Here is a 24803-nt window from a genome sequence, read left to right as displayed (position 1 = left end):
CTGCTCCTGCCCACCTGACCACGGAGGCGCCGCTATGTGAGGGCAGGCGACCCAAACCACAACTAAATATAAATTTTGAACCAAACAGCATAAATCAATATTAAACTATTTTGTAAACTACAAAACATGCCTATGTAAATTAAGCAGACATCATTACAGAATTTTTAGTGCAAACAACAGCCCCCAAGGGTTCATTTAAATTTTCATAATTTCAACAGAATGTAGAGGTGCATGATGCAAAAAGTCATATGCAATATAGAGAATTTTTCAGGTATTTATTTTTGTAACATAAAAGTTGTCTTATTATACAATTAAGTCAAGCTGGATATAAAAACAGAAAACGAAAAATTGTCTTTTGTTTTCTTATCCTGCATTACTGAGATCCAGTAGATAACAATGCCAAAAGACCTCCTGCAGTACCTACTGAAAAAACATAGTTACTGTTGCAAAGTTAAAGGAAAGTACGTTTAATTAAAATATACAGTAATATACAGTAAAAATCTTGGATTTGTGGGTCAAGGGAAAGTAAGAGTAGGGATGATGTAAGAGTATATGGAAGGTTGGGTTTGATTTTTTATGGTGCAAAAACAACTAGGGTTACAATGCACCAATCACAGTTAAAGTTTTAAAAGGTTACCTCTTCAAAACGCGCGAGCGCACACACACACACACACACACTAAAATTCAGTATAACAGTAAAAACAAATTGTCAATATTATATAAATGTATACATATTAATGGCTTGTAAAAAAAATTAAACTGCTGATATACAGTCACTGTCTGATAAAATCTGACTGAGTGTATAAGGCTCAGTCAGATGGCAAAAAGCAGTAAAACGAGCATTTCTAAAATTAGTACATTTGGATAAAATGTTTAATAGATAAAACGGCATCACAATGCTTGCACACAGGAGGGTTATCAGCCCTCAGCAGACAGGTGTCAGATGACTGTGTCCTATGTGGAGCCAAGCAAGAACAACTTCCTCTTTATGGTCTCTACATGATGACCAGACTGCCATAATTTGATTCCAGGCTTGATCTGATAAAGTTTGTTTGTAACCTGCCAATGCCACAAATCTTGCCACTGAGAATGTAACTTACTACAGTTTACTTGCCTGTAATCTGTATAGAGGACTGACAGATCAAGATTATTCATCACGGCTGCTGATACCGCAGCCAAATCATTTCCTATAATCCCAATACGGCTGAGGATCCAGCAGAAGCAGGTGTTGAATTCACCTTCATAGAGACTACTAGATTAGTAGTGTGTGTCTGGACATGGAGGAATGTGGAGTTAGGAGGGGTGCTTAACCCAGTATAGAAAGGAATGGCAAAGGACTGGGGGAGGGGAAAGCTGACCTGAAATATCTGGAGAAGGCATGTAGTAAAGACTTGGATTAGCCTTAGGTAGTAAAGTTTTGGATATTACTTCAGATCTGAAAATGTTATCCCATGGCAGGGTAGATTTTGAGACTTGTTCTGGGTTAAAAAAAATATTCAGAGGGAGTATGGAGTGTTCAGGATTAACAAAAACTTCAGGGAGTAAAAGGGGAAAAATTAATTGTTTTCTGAATATGAAAGGCTGCTATAATTATGTTTGTCCCATAAAGGGGCAGAAGTTAAAGGTTATTCCAAGAAAGAGAGAGTGAGATCTGAGAAAAGCCTTCTTTGTAGTCTTTCTATCAAACCTGGGTAATACCTTTTGAAATGTGAACAGCAAGTACTTAAAGGAAAGACAAAAAAAAACCAAAAACTGGATGAACTGTTTGTTTTCTCTTTCTAGGAATGGGTTTGATGAGCAAATTTCCAGGCAACAGGGGAAAGCACCAATGCAATAAGAGTGCAAAATGGTGACACAAAAGAGGAATTAGCTACAGAGCAGAGATTTTAACATTAAAAGGTGGGTTCTTCTTCTCTGCATGCCATTTCCTAAGGGATGGTCAGTGACAACCATGGCAAATGTCTCTGTCTCTAGTAGCTTTGAACAGCTGCTCTGTGTTTAGTCCTGTCCAAATCTTAATGTTATTAGGCCATGATGTATGTCTTCTCCCTGGCTTTCTTCTTCCTTCCATTCTCCCCTCAATAATTAGCCATGGAATTACATATTCGTTGTTCCTCATCAGGTGTCCATGATACACAGTTTTTTTTTTCTTTATGTCCTTCAGCAAAAGGTGGGTAGTTTGAATAAAAGTAAGAAAAAATTAGACAAATGATTAGAGGGGATGGTCAGATGAGGCTAGTTTTTTGTTTTTTTTTACTATATAAGCATCTTTGCATCATTTCCCACTAATACTAAATGAAGTAAAACAAACAGGTGGAAACAATTAAAATTGTAAAAGAACATGATGCTAAACAGGTTTTATTCCAACTTAGAAAGTTATATTACAAAGAAAAATTGAGGATACATACTAGTCTTAAAGAGGAAGGAAATAAGTCTATCCAGATACCATTACAATGACTATAAGCAGGAAAGGAATGTTGAAATACGTTGGGTGCAAAAGAATAGAAAATATTTACTCATACCAATAAGGGATCTGCTAAAAGGATTTCCTTATTCATTTTTGGACTACCACAATCTCTGAGGCTTGTTCTAGAGGAAGATAACATGAAAGAAGAAAACACACAGGAAACTAACTGTTGTGTATGATTGTCGAAATAATAATAATAAGTTGATCACTGTTTCCACCCAGAGTAATACTAAACATCAGCCGATTACAAGAATCAGGTACTTGTTCAATAATGCTACAGTTTGTTACTGTAAATTCTTTGTAAGAAACTGCAAATTCTTCATTTTGCAGGAAACGAGAGATGCAGAGTTGGATTTGCTGCTAGCATGCAACATATTTTGTGATGATGGAAGGAAGCACAAGTGTACAAGCATGCATTATGTGCTAGGTGTTAAATTGCATTTGATTGTCAGAGTAGGAACCTACTGAATATTATTCAAGTCCACTACTGAAGGTGCACAAGCATGTATATGCTGATCTTAAGTATCAAGAAAGATCCTTTCTGTGATGTTGAAAGGAGGCTTCCAACTGGGAAAATGCAGTCAAAACCTGGAAATGGCCAAGTAATGAAACTGAACAAATTCTATCATCTTATGCATCACATTTATCCTTACCTGACTGCCAGTCAGAAACAAAACAAAAAAAGAAATCTGCATAAAAAATTTAACACTTTCATAAAAAGGATACACTGTAGGTGCAAAGGAACGTAAAACATAGAATGATGAGAGTACTATAAGCATGAGGTATAATGCGTTGTTATAAAAGATGGAAAATGTAGTTGCTTCATAATCAGCAACCTCATTCTTCTTCCACAAGATTCTGTAACAAAAATAAAACAAATTTTTACCAAAACAGCATGTTTTATTAAACATGCCAGGTTTAAAAACATATCTGTAATAAAAAAAAATAGGTATATATTATCAAATAAAATCAACTACTTAAATTGACCTTATGGTTAACAATTTTCTATTAATAAGAATTTCATTTAATGCAATGCCTCAATACACACAGATTATCAATAATTCACTCAAAACAGCATATCTCTCTTTAATCAGTATGACAGTAAAAATGTCAACTGCGCTATATTCAGAATTCATTGTAACTATTTTGTATTACATGCCTTTCACCCCTCAACACTCACTTCATTAAAATTCTTCAACACTACATTGTCATACAAGATTATGATGTGGCTAACAGACAAGATGGCACATTTCAGCTAAGTTAGTAAGATCTTGTTGAAACAGTTATGTAATTTTAATATCCATTAACATGAGAATATCACTAATTTTTTCCTTAATGTGTAAGAAGGCATGCAGATGTGTTTTAAATTCAAGAGATATTTAAACTTTTGATGTGCTCAATCAATCCTAGTCACCCTATTGCAGGGGTCAGCAACCTGTGGCTCGCGAGCCGCATGTGGCTCTTTGAACATGTAACTGTAGCTCTAACTTTTAGCCCACATGTACGACAAGCTACATATTTTCGAACATGAACTATATTAAAAATAAATCAAGAAACCTCCTGAACAATGAGTCTCTCAGCATGTTTAAAGATGAAAATTACAGCATACCCGCCTGATATTGAGAGACTCTCTCAAGAAGTTCAGTAGCAAAAGTCACATTAATTCGTACCGAACTGGATGTTTGTTACATATTTTCCCTATTAATAAATAATATTTCAAAAAATATTTTTTATTTAATAAACACCTTCCCACCCTATCCATTTCTTAAACCCCCCTCCTCAGCTTGAGCTGAGGTGCAACTCTTCAGATTTTTTTTTTTTTTTTTTAATTAAATCAAAAATGGCTCGTCACTCAAAAAAGGTTGCTGACCCCTACCCTATTGTAACCTTCATTATCTTTCATGAACACTTTGATGAATGTTACCTGCTTTTAACAATACATTAAAATTTGTATTGCAAAGTATTAATGTTATTAAAAGCAAAAATTACTACAATCATATGAAACCATAAAAATTAACTGGGGCCTATTCTTTCACTCAAACAAACTATGTATATTTCTCAGAAAAATATTGGAACAGGAGCCCTTTTTTTCAGGTGGTTGGGTTTTTTTTTAAATGTTTTTTTTTGTCAAAAAAGTATCACTTCCAACTGTTGAACTTGTGACAGTATCCTATCTCACAACTAAAGCATATGCAGATATTACTGATCATCTTCACAGCATCACTAGGGTTTATTATAACTGGAACTTCACTTATCAGAATTTTCACATTTTTGGACATGTTTGGTTGATATGATATCAACATCTCCTTCAGCAATATCCAATCCATTCATTATTGATGTTAAGTCTAATAAAAAAATCCTAGAAACAAATTTTATTTAAGCTAAATACAGTGCATCAAGCACAGCATTTAAGTGTCATTAGTCTCGCTGAAGCCTGAAGCAGCATTTTCCTTAGCTTCATTAATCAATTTTCAAGACCTGTCTGATTCCAATAGTTAGCATGATAGTAGGGTTGATTCATTCCATACCATACATATCGCCTGGTAGCCCAAAGATCAACCTTTGTGTTGCTATTATTCTCTAATCTGTGAAGACAGAGACAAAAGAAATACAGAACAGTCAAACTTAGCTAGTATATGTTCAAAAATAAAGTGCATTATTACTTTAGAATTTCAACTGGTGACTGACACCAATCAAATGAAGCATTGATTTATGCAGTACTGACCAGGAAAATCCAACGTGCAATTCTTTAGTAGTCTAGAGGCACATCACTTCGTAAATTGCCTTCAATAAATTACTGAAAGCAATTTATATTCTTTCAATAACTGAAAGATTTTTCAATAATTGATATTCAGTAACATCAATTGTTAATAGGCAGTCTATCCTTCAGAAGGAGTTCCATGAGAGTACATTAAATGAATTAAAAAAATTAAAATAAAATTGGAATGATTTACTTAAAATTTTAAATAACTATCCAACTATGAAAATGAAATTATGTTTATAATACTGACTGGAATTTCTCCTAAAAAATGAATAACAAATATTAATATAAACCCACATGATAAAAATATGAAAAAGTTATGAATACAATATATTACTTCCATAAAGCTTATACAGGCAACCCCCGTATAACACGATAGTTCTACAACACTGTTTCGCTCTAACACGACTGATAAATTGTGGCAATCCTCGGCACAACATGGTACTTATATAACATGGTTTGAGAATTGCAGGAAATCTCACATAACACGGTATTTTTGAGCTTTTGTGCTGGGAAAACCCTGCTATGTATTGTGTTAAATGTAATTTTCAACGTTTCTATTCCTTTTTGTGAATCCCTGCTGTTGACTTGCTAGTTGTTATCACCTTTGTGATATTTTTCTAAAACACATTTCTGGAGGTCACTACCAATAAACAATAAAAACAATTTGCAGTTTCTGGTTTATTGGTCTTTTCTGTTAGTGTAATCAATTATAAACAGTAGTAAACTATCTTCTTGCAATTGCTATAGTACCAATAGTTGGAATGAGTTTTTACATTATTATGGTGAAATGTTTCCCCTTCCATGATATATTCAATCATTTAGAAAACAAATTTTCAGAAACTCATTACTGTGTATCTCACTTGTGCGTATCATGTTTGTTACAACTTGTGTATGCTGCATTCTTTATTATTAATAGCTTATCATTTTTACTATTTTAAATTTTACAACAAAAAAAAAAAAAGTCAGTGAACAGAAATATCAATTAGTATGTACAGTACATATTAATTAAGCTATGTATGCAAGTGTAGATTTATTTTTATTTTGCTAACTGGAAAATATTCTTCCTATTTTCACATATCATTTAACTTTGTTAAATGGTAAGGTAATAAAGTTAAATTTGTGCTTTCTTTAAAGGGGAGGTCCACTGTATTTTGTTGGGAGATCCCTGGGTTAAATTCTGTTCTACGGAACTTGTGATTGTTTGAGACCATAAAAAATTGTGACTTCGAAGCGTGCAGTCCTGACTTTTAAAGAGAGCAGAAGGTACACGAAATCTAGATGCTGCAGAAGAGATTGTGTTTAGCAGCAATGAAGAGGAAGAAAATTAAATGAACGTACGTTATCTGACATATAATGTATCACAGTTTGTAAGGTAAGACGTTAGTTCAGTTATTACTATTTAAGTTACTACTATTATAAAAATGAAGTTAAAATATTAAGTTATTACTACTATAAAAATTAAGTTTCCAATAGTTAGGAAAAAAAAAAGCGTATTTTTGTTAGCTTTTTGGAATGTAACCCCCTTTGTATACTGGTTCTTAGTACCTTATAAACACGGTTTCGCATTACACGAGGGTTACCTGTATTACTGATTAATGAAAAACGACGCAATAAGAGATCTACTTCTGATGCTACAGAGCTTCAAACATTACAAAAAGTGCTCCTAAACAGCCACTTTGGTTCAAATATATTTTTTAAACTGTTAACCAAAATTATATTTACACTTGGAAATGCTGTAATACTGCTAACAATGACAACAACAAAACACCATGCTATAAACACTTAAAATGCTTGGACTACACCAGAGGCAGACTGGCCATAAGACTTACCAGGGAAACAATGGTGGGCCGGAGGCCAGTGTGACTTTCAATATTGCACTTTGACTTCCAATACATTCTATTTGTTTTCCCCGGTAAGAATTTTTGATCCAGTCTTCCTCTGGACTACACCAGAACTCCATATGACTACTTAAGAATTAAATCCCACCTCTACTAATAATCCTAAAGTTCAAAGCATTTAAGAAAATTCACTTTCCGTTAAAAAAAAGTTAAATACCCAAGCAAGTGGATTTAAAATTTCAATATTCTAAGTGATTAACTTGTACTGTATATCTTTCTCATTAGAAATTCTGTATGTATCACTTTTATCCACTTGATACAGACAGAATATAGGCATCAGAGTCCTAAAAGCTTAATTAACCAGTTCAATAAGTTTCAGGAACAGTTTGATGGGAAGCCTATAAGCAGTTGTTTCTTACAGAGAGATTTTGAAATTTGGTATTTAAGTATTTACAACAACTTTTTAAATTAGAGTAATTATGGTTAATAGGGGGATACAATTTAAGTGGATTAATGTTGAAAAAAAAACAAAAAAAAACTGCTTCATTTAAGTGTCTCTTCCTTTACTATTTTTAGCCGAAAGTTAAGAGATTACACAGCCTGCAGTCTAAAGCAAGGGTTCTTTTAAATTGTACTATTACATGAAGTACTTGTAACATTAGGTTAAAATATTGAGGGTGCCATTCAATATGGGTCCTAATAAGATGAAGCTATTAAGGCCTTTTCAAAATAGGTAAGCACTTTCCATGGTTTTTACTTTTGCAAACAGGAAAACTGACCCTAGAACACACAAAAATTATAAACAATTACACATCCATTTTATGGGTGTAATAGAAAAGCAGACAGCTGGCTGCATTATTAAACATAATCACTTACATCTGAGTGACCAAAAAGTTCATAAATAGTGAAATATGTAGGAGCTAATGAACTGTTTTACTTCCTTAAGTGATAATGACTAGCAATCTGATAATAACTAACAAAGCAGGAGCTGAATATGCCAGGTGGAAAACGAGCAAAATTCTCAGGCTATCTCCCTCCAAGCAGACTGTGCAATCTATTAAATTCCCAATAAATTCATTTGGCTCAAATTTTAAATGGTCATAAATCCAGTAAACCTAGAAATGTATGCACAGAGGATAACAAGCTGGTGGCAGAAACGTTAATTCCAAACTCTAGGAAATCTGTAAAGGAGGGCCTCAAAAGAGCTTGATATCTAACAAGCATCTCTGCAGCTACTGATGTCTGCAGGTTTTAAACCATATTGATTTAAGTTTGATCCATTTTAATGGAAGATAATTGAGACAGGCAAGTACAGTTTTGCATTATCACATTGAATAATGAGATCCTGTAAACCCTCAATCTTAGATCAAACTGTGTAGTCGGATAAGGTTACCTCTAAATTGTCAAAAATCCAAATTATTTTCAATGGCACCTGGAACTTTTTTTTTTTTTTTTTTTTTTTTTTTTATGTGAATCCCAAACACAAGAGGTATTAGAACCTATAGTACTTAGTACTGTGCTTGGGTTGGAGGCTGGGAAGACGAAAGAAGATATTTGTTGACATTGGACTTGAACTTCTGTAGATTGCAATTTTCAGGAAATACGTACGAAGGAAGGTTGTTCCAGAAAACGGTAGTTGAATGAACAAATGAGGAAGATGAAAAGTTGGTTCTGTGGGTTTGAAGTTGGACAGTAAATGGATGTTGGCTGGTGGCGGGCATGTGTTCGGAGTGTTTTGAAAGAGAGAGCGGGAATTACAGAAGCCAATTCAGAAGAACAGTGCCCATGGAAGTATCTGTAGAAGAGGCATGCAGAAGAAACAGTACGTCTATGAGAAAGCGAGTGGAGAGACTCTGTTAGAGATGAATCATTAATTAACCTAACTGTCCTCTTCTGAATGGAATCAAGAAGCCTGAGAGAGGTTCTGGGGGTGCCACCCCAGATGTGGGAACAATATTCCATGGCTGGGTGGATTTGCGATTTATACAGAGTGAACATCTGTTTGGAAGAAAAGTAACGGCGAGAGCGAAAGAGAAAACCAAGTTTTTTAGATGCAGAGGAAGCAATATTTGTAATGTGCTTGTGCCAAGAGAGATTAGAAGTCAGGGTAATCCCCAAAAGAGATATATCATTTTGCCTAGAAATCGGAGTGTCACTAAAGATAAGCATAGGAGCAGAAGAATCCTTTTTGCGAGATATAAGACAAGATTGAGTTTTAGAAGGGTTGAAATCAACTAAGTTGTCATTGCCCCACTGGAGAATTACCTGAAGATCGGCATTTAAGGAATTGGTAGCAGATTTTCGAGAAATTGAAGCTGATTGAGCAGGACAAGGTTTCTCAAAATGGAAAGTGGAATGCAATGTGCTATCATCAGCAAAACTATGGGTAGGATTTCCAGTCAATGGATGAAGGTCATTAATATACAAGAGGAAAAGAGTAGGGCAAAGAACTGAACCTTGGGGGACACCAGCATTAGTGGAGAAGTTAGAAGACAGAGAGCCATCTACCATCACCCTCAGTGAGCGATCAGAGAGAAAACTGGATAACCAATTACAAAAAACAGTTGGCAAACCATAAGATGGAAGCTTGTTTAGAAGACCTTTATGCCAAACACGATCAAAAGCCTTTGAGATGTCAAGAGCAACTACTTGTGTTTCGCCGAACCTTTCCATTGAATTAGTCCATAAATGGATAACATAAGCCAGAATATTACCAGTGGATCGACACTGACGGAATCCATACTGGCGTTCGTTGATCAGAAGGAGGGTTTCTAGGTAGTTTAAGAGTTGGCGGTTAATTGATTTCTTCATTACTTTAGAAACAGTAGAAGTAATTGCAATGGGACGATAATTGGATGGGAGGGATTTTGTCACCCTTTTTAGGAGCTGGCTGGATATGTGCAAAATTCCAAGCAGAAGGAAAAACACATTTGGAATAAGAAAGTGAAAAAAGGTGGCAAAGAATAGGAGTAAGTTCAGGAGCACAGGTTTTGAGAACAAGTGGAGAAATACCATCAGGACCTGGAGCTTTCTTAGCATCAAGATTCATCAAAATCCTTCTGATATCCTTTTGACGGAAGACCACAGGAGGCATTGAATGGAGCGTGTTGGGAATGGTGGGAGGTGTTTTACCAAGATCATTAATACATGAGCTGGAAGAAAAATGGGATGCTAGCAGGTCAGCTTTATCCTTGGCTGAAGTGACAACAGAACCATCTGGTTTGGACAGAGGTGGGAGCAGAGATGGGCAAAAGTTGCGGCCAATAGCTTTGGCAAGAGACCAGAATGCTTGGCTACCATTAGGGCAAGAAGCAAGTTTCCTACTCTTAGCCTGTTCAAACTCTACTTTGGACTGATTAATAATTACTTTACAATTGTTGCAAGCTTTGGTGTAGGCAGAAAATGAAACTGAAGAATTAGAAACAAGCCAATTATGATATGCAACATTCTTCTCTTGAACAGCCTTAGCACATTTATTAGAAAACCAAGGTTTAGATAAAGGATGAGATTTTAAAGTGGAGTGTGGGATAAAGGATTCCATTCCTGCAAGGATAATTTCACTGACACGATCTGAGCAAACGTTGACATCGGAAGTTTTGAAACAGTAATCCGACCAAGGAAAAGAAGAAAAGAAGTCTTGCAGATCATCCCATTTTGCATTCTTGTAATGCCAAACAACAAGAGGTTGGGAATAGCCATGAGATAAAGGTTCCATTGGAGAAGAGACAATCACCAAGTTGTGATCTGAAGTGCCTAAAGGACCTCTCACTTCGACCGTGATCTTAGAAGGGTTGTTTGTGAGAAAAAGATCAAACATATTGGCTGTATGATTAGGATTGTCTGGTATTCTTGTAGGTAAATGAACAATCCGTGCTAGATCATTAGTAATTGCAAAAGCCTCAGCATCTCGACCTGCTGGGTCGGTATGACTAGAAAACAGAAGCCAGCTGGAGTTGTGAACATTAAAATCACCAAGGAAAATTACCTCACTGTTAGGAAAGTTGGACTGGAGAAAGTCAAGATGCTAAGAGAGGAAGTCAAAGAGCTCCAAGTGATTAGTGGAGATGGGAGAACAGTAGAGACAACAGATGAATTTGACACAATGAGGTAGAGAGATTTTAAGCCAGAGAAGATCAAAGAGAGGAGATTCCAAATTGCAAAGTCTCTGACAGGGAATATCAGAACGGACATATGCACAAGTACCACCTTTGAGGCGAAAGGAATCATACAGCGAATAATTTGGGCATCTGAGATGAGCAGTACTTGAATCAACCGAGAACTGAGATTCTGTCAGAAAAAGTACATGGGGTTTGACAGACTGCAAGGGGAAATGGACATCGTTGAGATTAGAATTGAGACCGCGTATATTTGTGAAATGAATTAGGAAGTGCTTGGGAGGTTTAGATCTTTTCGCAGATAAGCTTGCTCTATTAGTTTGATAATTTGTGGTGTATTCAATAGTAAGAAAAAGTGGGTGGGACATGCTGTATGAAGTAATGAAATTTTTGGATATGGCGTACACGTGGTAAGAATATACCCAGATCCTTGACATAACGTGGCCTCGGCAATGCTCCCCGCATACACACTACTCGGACTCACTTCAGTCACTATCTGGCAGAGTAGAGGTAGCAAGATTATACACTAGCTGATCCGGAAGCCTCCTAGAGAGTTACCAATAGGTTCGGTCCTTTGTACTAACTAGCGGCCGGCCTGCAAACACCGTTTTAGAGCTGTACCCTCGAAATGTAAGGAATATTGGATCTCGCCACGATGTTCATCACAACCTCAAAAGTCATCAATCATACTGCATGATGGAAGAGATAGGGAAGGGTTGACCGGAACTTAGCTCTAGAGACTAAACATGGGTTCCACCACTTCAAGCCTCCAATAAGCAAAGTGGTGGTATTTCGCCGGTTGATGAGAGTCATCTACCACCTAGTACTGCCTAGTAAGTAAGATAGAGGGGTGGCATTCCTCCATGTGGTGTGGGTGCCACACCTCGACCCCTGCTTACGTTGGTTCACACCTGGGTGGTCACCCACCATGTACTTGTGCATGGAGGTTATACCCAGGATTACTAACAGTCCCACCATCATGAAGGTGCAAGCAGAGGATTTGGCTGTCACAGACCGTGCAGACTTTGCCGAAATTGGGTCCACTTGACTTGAGTGTCACCCGAATATCAGTTCCATCAGCGTTTTAGACTCCCAGGTAGCAAGTACAGATTGTCTGGCATATCTGAGAGAATGTCTGTGACAACCTCCACAGAGTACACCTCATAGGCTTTTTCTTATGGAAAGTAGTGAAACAGTGCAGTAGGAAATTGTGGAATGTTGATGAAATAAAAAGATACAAATCGCAGATACAGAAGTGCGGTAGGCAGATGTTCACATTATGTGAACAGAAATGGATTTCATTCTGAACTGCTGTAGGAGTAACCATATTGTGTAAAGTATGTTCAGTAAATTATCAACTGTATTTCTACTTTACACAGAAATTACAGAAACCCAACAGACAAATCATACAATTTTATGTGAATACAGAGGAAAAGGAGGAAATAATCTTAAAAAATTAATGCCACCTTTCATCTTTCTCTTTCTTTGACATCTTTTTATCATCACCAAGTTTTTTCATGATCTCACGAGTTACTGCTTCTTCTCTTTTCACAGCTACTCTGAAACATCACAAAACATAAACATCTATTATAAAAATAAAAAGTTTAAAATAACAACATAAAGTTCACTTTTATGATACACTACAGCAAGTTGTGATTAAACTAGCTTCTACAACTATTCTGCTATAGGACTGGAAAACATTCTAACTGTTAAGAAATAAGGATATAAAGAAAACTGCACATTATTTATTAAATACAGAAACCCCCTCAATAAATTCAAAGTAAAAATTAGTAAGTATATAGCATTCAACATCTAGCAACTCAAAATAAAACTGTTTTCAAATCCCTCCAGGTTTTATGGAAATTTGTAGCCATACTGAACAATTTATGAGTTCAATTGTTGGGGTTCCCCAAAGTTTTCTTTCCCTCACCTCTTGTATATTAATAACTAGCATATTAATGATGCATACATTAATTTCTTCCTCTTGTACAAGGGGGTATTCAAAAAATTCGTACCCTGAGCTAAATAAAACATCAATAGAAAGATGCCGTTTTTAATATAAGTTGGCTACATAGTCAATAATTAACATGTAAAATTTCATTCGAATAAGTGATCGTACACCAGAGGTGGCGCCCGGAATCTGAGGTAGGATGCTATGGTTGACAATGTGGAGTATTGAGCAGTGATCAAGTTCCTGCATTTGCAGGGCATTCAAATAAGTATGCAAATATTATGTGGAAAATATAAAATGTTTAAGGCCATTTTTTAGGCCTTAAGTAGCAAGACAACTGAAAAATCATGATTCTTGTTGCTTAAAATCTGCTCTTTCCAATGGTGGCAAAAACGAGAGAATTGAAGGTGCCCCACATTAAGATATTTGCCCCTAAAGATAGGTCAAATTTTGAGTCTATCTTTGAAGGAAAATATCTCAGCCAGCAAACAAATATAAGAGCTCATATTTAGTTAGGCTGAATTCATGCAGATGTTAAATGGAATGCCCAAAGAAGAAGGTACCAAAGGTTTTTATTTCAAAGTTATGACTTTCAAAAATCTTGCTTAAATTTGTCACAATAAATTTTTGGTGCCAGTTTTAGACCACATTATAAAAAATGTGAAGGTTTTTGAGCGTGGACACCAGAAGCTTTGCATTATCTGCCAAAAGTTAACTAGGTACCAAGTTTCGGAGCACTATCTCTCAATGTTGTGCAACAGTAACACTTAACTTTTTCAAATCACAATTTTTTGTGATTTGCTCTGCGTAACACAAGTGACCTGCACAAAAAAGGTGCTGGTGCTTCAAGTATACTATATTTTGAACTGAATTTTTGCACGGCTTTTTTGGAAACCTGTTTAAACATCTACACCAAGTTTCAACAAAATTGAAGATGGTCGAGCAGGGACCATCTTCAAAATTAGGCCACTTGACATGGAATCACCCAATAGGATAATTCATCATGTACAAAGTCCAGAACTGTATCAAAGTGTTTCCAGGAACATGAGTGAATTCAGTCAACTGAAGTACCCCTCCTCAGTTATCAGATCTCAATCCAATTGAGCACTTGTGGGGTGATGTGGAATGACTTATTCGGACAGGAGGTCTGAAACCATCCAATTTGCAACTATCGTGGGAAGCAATTCTATCAATACCAGCAACCCTCTGGCATGCTTTCAAAACCTCGTTGAGCCCATTCCACAATAAATCCAAACTGTTCTGAGGGCCAAAGGGGAACATGTTCACAATCAGGTAGGTAGCAGCCACTCGGAGTATTATCCAAAGATCATTAGATAGCCAATGTTTTTAGAAGTACAGTATATTAAAACCAAGATTTTTGTTTTTTAAAATAAGGGGAAAAAATGCATCAAACCTTACTTATGTTTTAGTACAAATTTCACATTGCGGTAAGCAAATGACACAAGCCATGTGCTAACTAGAGTAACAGCAGCAAAGAGGATAGCAGACTGATATGGTTCCATTTGATGGATTCTCCAAAAGAGCCCTATAACAGATTTAAAATAAATATTATTCAAAATATACATATGGTACATAATCACAAAGTTTATATGTATTACAAAAATCATTAAATGTGAGATGTGATCAAAAAGTTCAGGGCTAACATTTGGAAAAATTAAAAGTTTTACCAGCTATTCAAATGGATCTCTTTTACACTGTATACACTGATTCCAATGTTTATACAACTTATGGAAGAATTCCTGACAGGCTTCTTTTGGAATTGCTACTAGTTCCTATGTTACATTCTGAATAACCTGTAGTAAATCTCTGGCCTTTCAAAGGGAGTTTTCAGCTTGGGAAACAAAAAGAATCACAGGGAAATAAATCTAGTAAGAATAGAGGACCACAGTGATGGAATATTTCATAAGAAATTGTTGAATGGAAAGCACCAAGTGTGCAGGGACATTGTCTTGATACCGGTACCAATTGCCTAAACTGCCATCCAATTGCCTTTTCTGGTCGCTTTCTCCACTCAGCATCTTGCAATTGCTATAAAACTGTTTTTTGGTGTTCTTCATTCACTGTTTTACCACGAAGGATAAATTCATAATGCACAATGTGTTACGAGTCAAAAAATACAATAAACATGATCTTTGATCAAGATCGTGTGATATTTGATCAAGGTTGTCTTGCTTTTTTGGACCTTGGATAAGATAGTCTTCTATTCAGAGGATAGGGCCTTTGTTTCCAGATCATAGCCATATACCCACAATTGATCACCAGTAATATGGGAAGAAACAGTGTAGATCAGCAGCAGCACAGTGACAGAGATTCTGACATGAAAGAACTCGCCAGTCTCTATGATCATCAGTAAGGATGAGGCACAAAATTGGCTGAAATGCATTGCATTCCCAAGTCTTGTGTTAAAATTGAGTGACATGTCCATAAAAAAAATAACAGCTTTACTAGCAACTTTATGGATAGTTAAACTGCTAATTCACTTGAGAGACCTGAACAAATAATCAATAATTGTCAAAGTTGAAGAGTGACCAGAGCAAGGATTGTGTTTGGTGAAGAGCAGCTGTCTTTAAGCTACAGAAGAGGCTTCAAACAACTCAGAGCAGCTTCTCTAAAAGCTGTTTTTGACATTTCATGTGTTTCTGTTGCCCTCTTCTCTTATTTGAAAGAAAATTTGATGAAAATTTGCTGCTCAGTAAAATCGTTCATTTTCAAATATGCTAAAAAAAAAACAAAACACCCATTCAACATATGCTTTGGACCAATTGCAGATATGGGCAATTCATGCATCACTGTGTCCAGATGAGTTAACAAATTGCAACTCCTACAATGCTGCAATTCAAAGATTCAAATTCAGTCCCCTAAACGTTTTGATCAGAGCTGGTACAGTCCACAACTTCTGTTTTAATATGACTTTATACTAAAGCATTCAGCTATTGTCTAATAACATTTTTCTTATGGCAATTCAATCATAGATTACATTAAAAAAGTCAATTATCAGGATTATACATTGGTAAACCACTTTTTCGGACCAAAATACTGGCCTGCACTAATCCATACATCACTAATGAAATGCTATGCATGTTAGTCCTTATGGCAGTCTGCTCGACGTTTTAAAAAATTATACATCTCACCAAACTGTACAAATACATCAGTAAAGGCAAAATAAAAATAAAATTTATATGAAAAATCAATACAAAATCAATCAATGCAAATTTTATACATCTTACAGAGTAATGTGTCATCCAATCTGTCTACCTCATTGCTCCAGGTAGTTGTAGTTATTTGGTTTTTAGGAGCATTAGCAACTAAGACCATATTACTTCGGGGATATGCAGTGGTCACGGGCTCGAACCCCTGTCTAATCAAGAAGCGTGTGCTATGCACTGCTGCTCCTGCCCACCTGGCTACGGAAGCGCCTACCTCTCGCTCCAGGTAATATTGAAATGCCAAGTGTACCTGCCACCTTGGGTAAACTTGCAGGGTCAAGAGGCCTTGACAGTTGGTTTTTGGCGGTTATCAAAGAGCACAGGGGAGAGCATGTTTGTGAATTTTATGTGGATAGGGTGGGTCCAGAATTTGAAACTGCACCACTGGCTCCAGGCTAAACATCTGTCCGGCCTGGAGTTAGAGATGTATATCTGATTTCTTTTCATTTACATTATAGCTAATAAAAGGAAAATCAATGTTCAACAATGCTGAAAACAAAAGTGGCTAAACGGTCATTACAACTGAAGTGAAAATAAAACTGATAACACTTAGTTCAGTGGATTTCAAAGTAATTATAATAGTCATAATGGGCATTATTATATACATTATGTATGCTTGGTAGTTAATATTAAATACAATATTTGTATTCATAACTATAAAGTTTCATACTGAGCCCTTAATCAAGAACATATATCATTGTTCCTGTGGGAAGAGCAATTTCAAGTTGTGGCACCTTTTCTAGGAACATAACCTATTGTAAGTCCGTGAACTTCACAATTATTCTTGTCCTGTGTGATATTTTCTTATACTGATGTTGCTACCAAAGTGATAGTCTCAACTTTGTTTCATTTCCTCCATTGTCTAATAGTGCTGCTAAGCCACATGTTCCTTAATGATCATCCAGAACCAATTATTTACAAGATCATGTCAACAGGTCCAAGCCGTGAAGTGGCCAGTCAAAAGGAGCTGGCAATTGCGGAGATCCATGGCAGATACATTCTATGGAAAGTTTCATTGAGACATCTCTGTTGGTATATACAGAAATGTTCCATCCTTCTAGAATCAATATTTCATATTTTTCTCTAACAAATGAAGCTGGTATTAATAATCACTTGATAGAGCAAAATAACTAAATTGACTGATTGTGATATTGCAAAAGTATGTTTCTACTCATCTTATCTTGACAAGGTCATGATGCCACAGGGAGAATTATTTTCAGGTTTATTATAACAATGACAATTTTTGGCACAGAAATAAGTTTCTGGAATTTGCACTATCATATATTAGTCCATCATCCACAAAAATAACTTTGTGGGTTAATACTTCATGAATGATTAATATATTATTTATAAAATAAGAGTATTACTTTTTACATTATAGCTAGTAAATAAATTCATGCAAATAAAAAATACCTATTGTTAATATCCTCATCCCCAATCATTAAAAAAAAAAAAAAAAAAAAAAAAAAATCATAGATAAAAATGTCCTATTCTTATGTAGGGCTGTTCAGAAAGGACATAACTTTAATATTTTTTTAAATGGAAAAAAAATTTAGCATTTAGCATTAGTAGAGGCATATGATGCAAGAAAGCAAGCTTATTCAGCATCAGCCAAAAAAAAAAAAAAAAAAACCCTCTCCCATTTCACCCCTCCGTTTGTTCGAAATACCTGTCCAGTTGAGCTTTAAATTTGTTTAGGCTATCAACTTCAACAACAAGTGATGGAAGTCGGTTCCACCAACCAACCACCCGCTGGCCAAAGGCAAATTTCCGCACATCTATCCGACATCCGTCCTTCCTCAATTTGAATTTATGCCCTCTGAGGTGATTATTCTGAGAAAGATGAAGAATCCCATTGGCATTGAGCATGCTCAAACCATTCAAAGCCTTATACACCTCTATCAGATCACCTCGCCGGTGCCTAGTCTCCAGACTCTGTAATTTGCAAAACTTAAGCCTTTCTTCGTAAGAGCAACCCTTTGTTCCATTTACTAATCTTGTTGCCCTTCTCTGTACCCGTTCCAGCAGCTCTACATCCTTCTTGAAATGAGGCCTCCAGACCTGTATACAGTACTCAAGATGTGGCCTAACCATTGCCTTATACAAGGGAATAATCACCTCCTTATCCCTGCTAGAAAAATTCCTGTATATCATTGACAAGACACCATGAGCTACTCTTGCAGCTCGTCTGCACTGCTCAGAGAACTTCATATCTGCCTGCACAATTACCCCCAGGTCCTTTTCATTCTCCACCACAATATGTATTAACATTTGAAAACTCAGAATACATTTGTTAATAAGTGTTTGAACTAAAATGTAATTCAGATACCAAACAATAAGTTGCTAAAGTAATAAATTAGAATTAGTAGAGGCATACGATGCAAGAAAGCAAGCTTATGCAGCATCAGCCAGAAAAAAAAAAAAAAAAAACTGCCATTTCACCCCTCCATTCATTCCAAATGCCTGTCCAGCTCAGCCTTAAATTTAATTAGGCTAACAACTTCCACAACAAAAGATGGAAGTCTGTTCCAAAAAATTAATCACCTGCTGGTTAAAGGCAAAATTCCACACATCCATTATGCAACTGTCTTTCCTCAATCTCAATCTATGCCCCCTCAGATTCTTAATCTGAGCAAAAAAGAGAATCTCATCAGCATTCAGCTTGCTCAATCCATTCAAGGCCTTATACACCTCAATCAAATCACCTTGCAGGCACCTACTCTCCAGGTGCTGCAATTTGCAGAACTTAAGCCTTTCTTGGTAAGAGCACCCCTTTGTTCCCCTTCTTTGTACTCGTTCTAGCAACACTACATCGTTCCTAAAATGAAGCTTTCAGAACTGTACACAATACTCTAGGTGTGGCTTGACCACTGCCTTGTACAACGGGATAATCACCTCCCCATCCCTGCTAGCAAAATTCCTATATATCACTGACAAGACTCCATGAACTGCACTGGCAGCTTACATATTGGGATTGCTGCACTGCTCAGCAAATTAACTTACTAAAAAACAATAAAAATAAGATAATAAAGTCCGAAAGCTGCTTTGCAAATAATAATTTTGTGTCCAAAATCGACCCAGAAACGGAGTGGGGATGAAGGGCATTAATTTAATTTTCTTAAGAAAATAAATTAGTAGAGGCATTTAATGCAAGAAAGCAAGCTTATGCAGCATCAGCCAAAAAAAAATAAAAAAAAAAAATAAATAAATAAATAAAAAATAACCACTTCCACTTCAGCCCGCTGTTCATTCGAAATACCAGTCCAGCTGAGCCTTAAACTTATTTAGGCTATCAACTTCCATGACAAGGGATGGAAGTCTGTTCCACCAACCAACCACCCGCTGGCTAAAGGCAAATTTCCGCACGTCTATCCTACATCTGTCTTTCCTCAACTTGAATTTATGCCCTCTCAGGTGATTATTCTGAGCAAGAGGAACAGGAAGAATCCCATCAGCATTGAGCATTCTCAAACCATTCAAGGCTTTATACACCTCTATCAGATCACCTCGCTGGTGCCTAGTCTCCAGACACTAATTTGCAAAACTTAAGCCTTTCTTCGTAAGAGCACCCCTTTGTTCCATTCACTAATCTTGTTGCCCTTCTCTGTACTCGTTCCAGCAGCTCTACATCCTTCTTGAAATGAGGCCTCCAGGCCTGTATACAGTACTCTAGGTGTGGCCTGACCATTGCCTTATACAAGGGAATAATCACCTCCTTATCCCTGCTAGAAAAATTCCTATATATCATTGACAATACACCATGAGCTACTCTTGCAGCCTGTCTGCACAACCACCCCCAGGTCCCTTTCATTCTCTACAACTGTCAGTGTAGTACCACAGAGTTGATACGTTGCTCTGGGGTTGCTGTTTCCCATATGTAGTACTTTACATTTGTCAACGTTAAACTTCATTTGCCACCTCTCAGCCCATCTGCTCAACCTTTCCAGATCCTGTTGCAGCAGCATAGTGTCAGTAGTGTCCTTGACAACCCTGCCAAACTTCTTATCGTCTGCAAACTGTGGACATTAAGCTTGATATACCATCATCAATATCATTTATAAACACAGAAAACAATAATGGACCCAATACTGAACCCTGAGAGACTCCACTAATAACCTTAGTCCACGATGAGCAGCGTCCATTGATTACCACTCTCTGTCTTCTCCCCCTCAACCACCCCTTTATCCATAGCAGCAATTTGCCTCCAATGCCACACTGCTCCAATTTGTGCAGCAGTCTTCCATGTGCAACAGTATCAAAAGCCTTTCTAAGATCCAAGTATATAATATCAAAGTTATTCCCTGCATCCAGTTCTTTTGTGACTGCATCATAGTATCCAATCAAATTTGTCAGGCAAGACTTTCCCTTAACAAAACCATGCTGTGTCCAAGCTATAACTGAAGTCTTGTCTAGATCCTGCAGTGCTTCTTTAACCAGTGCCTCCATTAATTTTCATTGAACAGAAGTTAAACTCACAGGTCTATAATTACTTGTGTCAGCCTTTGATCCTCCTTTGTGAATTGGGGTCACATTTGCACATCACCAGTCTATGAGTACCTCCCCTGAGTCTAAGGAAGCTCTCATAATTATGGCTAAGGGTTTGCTTACTTCCTTTGCTGCCTCCTTTAATATAACTGGATAGATCCCATCCGCCCCAGGTGCCTTTCTTGTGTTTATCTTCAACAATTTCTCCTCCACTTTACTCTCAGTTATTACAAGATTCTCTAGCTTACTGCCAGAGTTGAATACACCTCTGGCATTCCCCTTCGCTGAATAACTCCTCATGTGTGAATATCAATGCAAAATATTCATTTAGTTTGTTAGCTACCTGAGCAGGATCATCAACAGTTGACCCATCGATATCAAGTGGACCAATCTGATTCATCCCCTTCCTTCTAGAGTTTACATAAGTAAAGAACTCTTTGCTGTTTTTCATTGCATCCCTTGCCAAAGATTTCTCGTAATCTGCCTTCGCCTGCCTAACCTACTTTGTAACTTGGTTACAGATCAACTTGTATCTATCATAGGCTTCTGTGTCCCGTGTTAATTTGTATGTGTCCCATGCATTTTTCTTCTCTGCCATATGTCTCATTAGTTCATCTGACATACATTTAGGCCTAAACCTTGAACAATATTTCTTAGTTGGTATGTAAAGCCTAGTAGCTTCCAAGATAAGTTCTTTGAATGCTTCCCATTTTGAATTTGCTGTTGGTAACATCATCAGTTGGTCCCACTATATAGAATTTAAATACTGTCTCAGTCCATCGTAGTCGCATTTACGAAAGCAATAACCCTTCCCTTTACCCCTGATGATAGTTACCTCTTTGAGTAAATCCCACTTCAGCACACTGTGATCACTGCCACCTAGTGGTTCATTTATCTGCAGATTCTTAATGCATGAAGAATCACTACTGATAATCAAATCAAGAGTATTACTCCCTCTAGTTGCCTCCCGAACATGCTGACGTAGAAAACAATCATCTAATAAATCCACAAAAGCCTTGCTAGTGTGCGAGTGACCAGCCCCCAAATTCCAATCAATATCTGGGAAATTAAAATCCCCCATTATAAGACACTCTGATTTACTGGCCCACTATTTCCCTGCACAGTTTCTTATTATACTCATCAGAGTCATTAGGCCTATAGCACACTCCTATTCTCAATTTTGATCTCCCAATGCTTATGTCACACCAAACTGACTCGACACTGCACTGTCCAGCGATGTCCACTGGCTTCACTTCCTTGGATGTTATGTATTTCTTAACTAATAGCATAACCCCTCCTCCCTTCCTATCCTGTCTATCCTTTCTGTAGACGTTGTACTCCCCAAATTCCAGTTCTGCATTCCTTATATCTGTGTGACACCACATCTCTGAAATCCCAACAATATCTGCCTTTGATGTTTTGAGCAATACCTCAACTTCATCAAATTTATTTACTAAACTCCTAGCATTGGTGTACACGCAAGTATACATGCACCTGTTCTTTTTCTTAGCTACCCTAACACAACCCATGTGTTTACTTGTACCCCAATGATTCCCAGCAGTCTCTGATATATCCTGCATCTTATTTTCATCTTATTCTTAATTTATGAATAATAAATTAAAAATAACCTTATGTTAACTAGCGAGACAAAATAATATTCTTTTCGTTACTTAGGAGTTTAAACTTGCAAGTAACGAAAAGATTACGGATCTGCCATGCTGGATTACTATGAGTTAAAATTCGTATAAAAATGTTAATCACTTACGTCATTAATGAGTTCATACAGGGTCACAGTAAGTAACGATTAACTAGTGCTACTGAGCAAGTGTTATAATAAAGTTCCTATAAAAGGTTAACTTTCCCCAGCTGATTTTCTACTGTCATATCGCTTTCTAAGAAAGGAAATATAAAAATTTCTTGACTTGTTCTTTTATTAACTAGGTCAGTTTTCACCGGCTTTTTATATAGGAAAAGGAAGATGGACTGAACAGATTTACTAAAAGCACTTCAAAAATTGCTTACATATTGGGATTGCTGATACTATGAAGGCATTTCCATAGAATAAGGCTGATGACTTTGTCGAAACATTCCTACTGAAATCTTGGAGCAGTAACTCCTCTTCCTTAGTAAGTTTCTTACTACCTGCCATCTTCAAATAAGTTGAACGAGTATGCTGCTTACGTTGCAAAGATAGATTCCAAATTGTCGTGATTTACCATTTAAATACAGCGCCATCAAGCGATGTAATAATGTTTCGCAGATCTTCATTAATTAAAGAAATAAATTTAAAAAAATTATGAAGGCAAATTATAGTTTTTATTTTTGCGCCAAAGCAACTCAAGTCATAAGAAGTGTGCTTGAAAATTGCATTATTCTCCGGTTTATTCGTCTGTTTGCTGGATGAAAAACTAAAGTTCTGGACGCACGTAAATCTTGCAAAACCAGCTAACTTGGATGAAAGCATAAATAAAAAAAAAAATGGGTTACATACTTACGTTTCCTATTCACTTTATAATAACTGATATACACTAAGTGAACACTGAATTATGACGACCTACCTAATGCAGTGTTGGGCCATCGTTCGCGCGGATAACAGCCGCTATTCGCCTAGGCATAGACTCAAATAGATGTCTGAAGGGATCTGAAGCCTGCAAGGATTTCACAGTGTCGAAATATATGATGGTCGCGTGTCCATACGTCCCACATCCCGTTCCAAAACGACTCGCAGGAGTTCCATTGGTTTGAAGTCAAATTTGGAAGTGGTATTATGCAGATAAGTTCTGCATGTCGCAATTGCACCCTTGTATTGTGTCAGAAATATGTAGTCTGTATTTTTGCAGCGACAGCAACGATTTGTTAAGGGGAGATCTTGTTTCACCAATCTGATTGGATACTACACTGGGGTGCAAAATTTAAAGACCAATCAAGTTTTCACCTGTAGCTTCTCACAGGAGTGGCCTGGATATGGGAAAAGCATACCAACGGAACCTCGTGAGGTACAGAAATGATGAAGGAAACAACACCGACACAACGGAAACAAAACGGTACAGAGGGACTTTATTCAAAAATGGCAACATAGCACTAGCTGCCATAATGCAGATGCATCACTGCCAAAGATGGGACAAAGGGAAGAGGTGGTCCCCAATAGGAGATAAAAAAAAGTAAAAGTAAAGTGCAGCCATTATCAACCCACTGCAGGATGGAAGCCTCCTCAACAATTCATGTTGAGGGAAATGGACCATAATCTGCCACGCTGGTCCAGTGCGGGTTGGCAGATCGACCGTATTCAGCAGTCAGGGGCTTGAACCCCGGTCTACTCGAAGAGCGTGTGCTATAGAGATATGGCTACCCCTAATGTCGATGCAGGCTTTGCACCGCCTGTCCATACTTAGAAAAATGTTGTTTTGATAAGTTCTTGCAGTAACATCGTCCATTCCTCTGTCAGCGCCATCTTCAGCTGGTGAACATTTTCTGGTGGGTGTAGACGGGCCACTAGGCGTCTCCCCAGAGATCCTATGTGTTCGATGGGATTTAGATCGAGAGAAACGGACAGGCCAATCCATATGAACAATGTCCTCACTTTCCAAAAGCATATCAACAGCTGGAGTGCGATGGGGTATGGCGTTATCATCCATAAACACGATCTCGGGGCCAATGGCACCTCGGAAGAGACGCACAAGGGGAAGGATTACCTCAGTACAGTAGCGTGCACCGGTTCCAGTACCGCCTTCCAGTATCTGGAGTTGTGTACGTCCATCCAAGATAACGCTTCCCCAGACGAGAACACCTCGACCGCCATATCGAACCCTTTCAGTGATGTTTGCGGGGTGATACCGTGTGCCAACCTATCGCCAGATTAACTGACATTCGGAATCGCTGCTGAGACTGAATCTACTCTCATCAGTAAGTACCTTAAGTAAAAATTTTGTGGTTGTAGCCTTTAGAAACAGTTTTGG

At 37.2% G+C, this 24803-nt stretch overlaps 1 protein-coding gene across 1 annotated transcript; it reads right to left on the bottom strand.

Annotated features, from left to right (window-relative positions):
- Positions 1-258: 258 nt before the first annotated feature.
- LOC150086709 (translocon-associated protein subunit gamma) lies at positions 259-23058 on the bottom strand. Its single transcript, XM_090371538.1, has 5 exons — positions 22870-23058; positions 14555-14681; positions 12651-12743; positions 3194-3325; positions 259-440 (listed from the first exon to the last, which is right to left on the bottom strand). The coding sequence occupies exons 1-5, from the start codon at positions 22994-22996 to the stop codon at positions 374-376; spliced, it is 546 nt and encodes a 181-aa protein (XP_090227664.1). The 5' UTR covers positions 22997-23058; the 3' UTR covers positions 259-373.
- Positions 23059-24803: the final 1745 nt, after the last annotated feature.

Source organism: Mastigoproctus giganteus, chromosome 4 (genome assembly GCF_048544385.1).
Source record: "Mastigoproctus giganteus isolate SK-2022 chromosome 4, ASM4854438v1, whole genome shotgun sequence".
In the NCBI taxonomy this organism is placed as follows: domain Eukaryota; kingdom Metazoa; phylum Arthropoda; class Arachnida; order Uropygi; family Thelyphonidae; genus Mastigoproctus; species Mastigoproctus giganteus.
The sequence above is the reverse complement of the archived record's forward strand: the minus strand, read 5'-3'. Positions and strand labels throughout refer to the sequence as shown.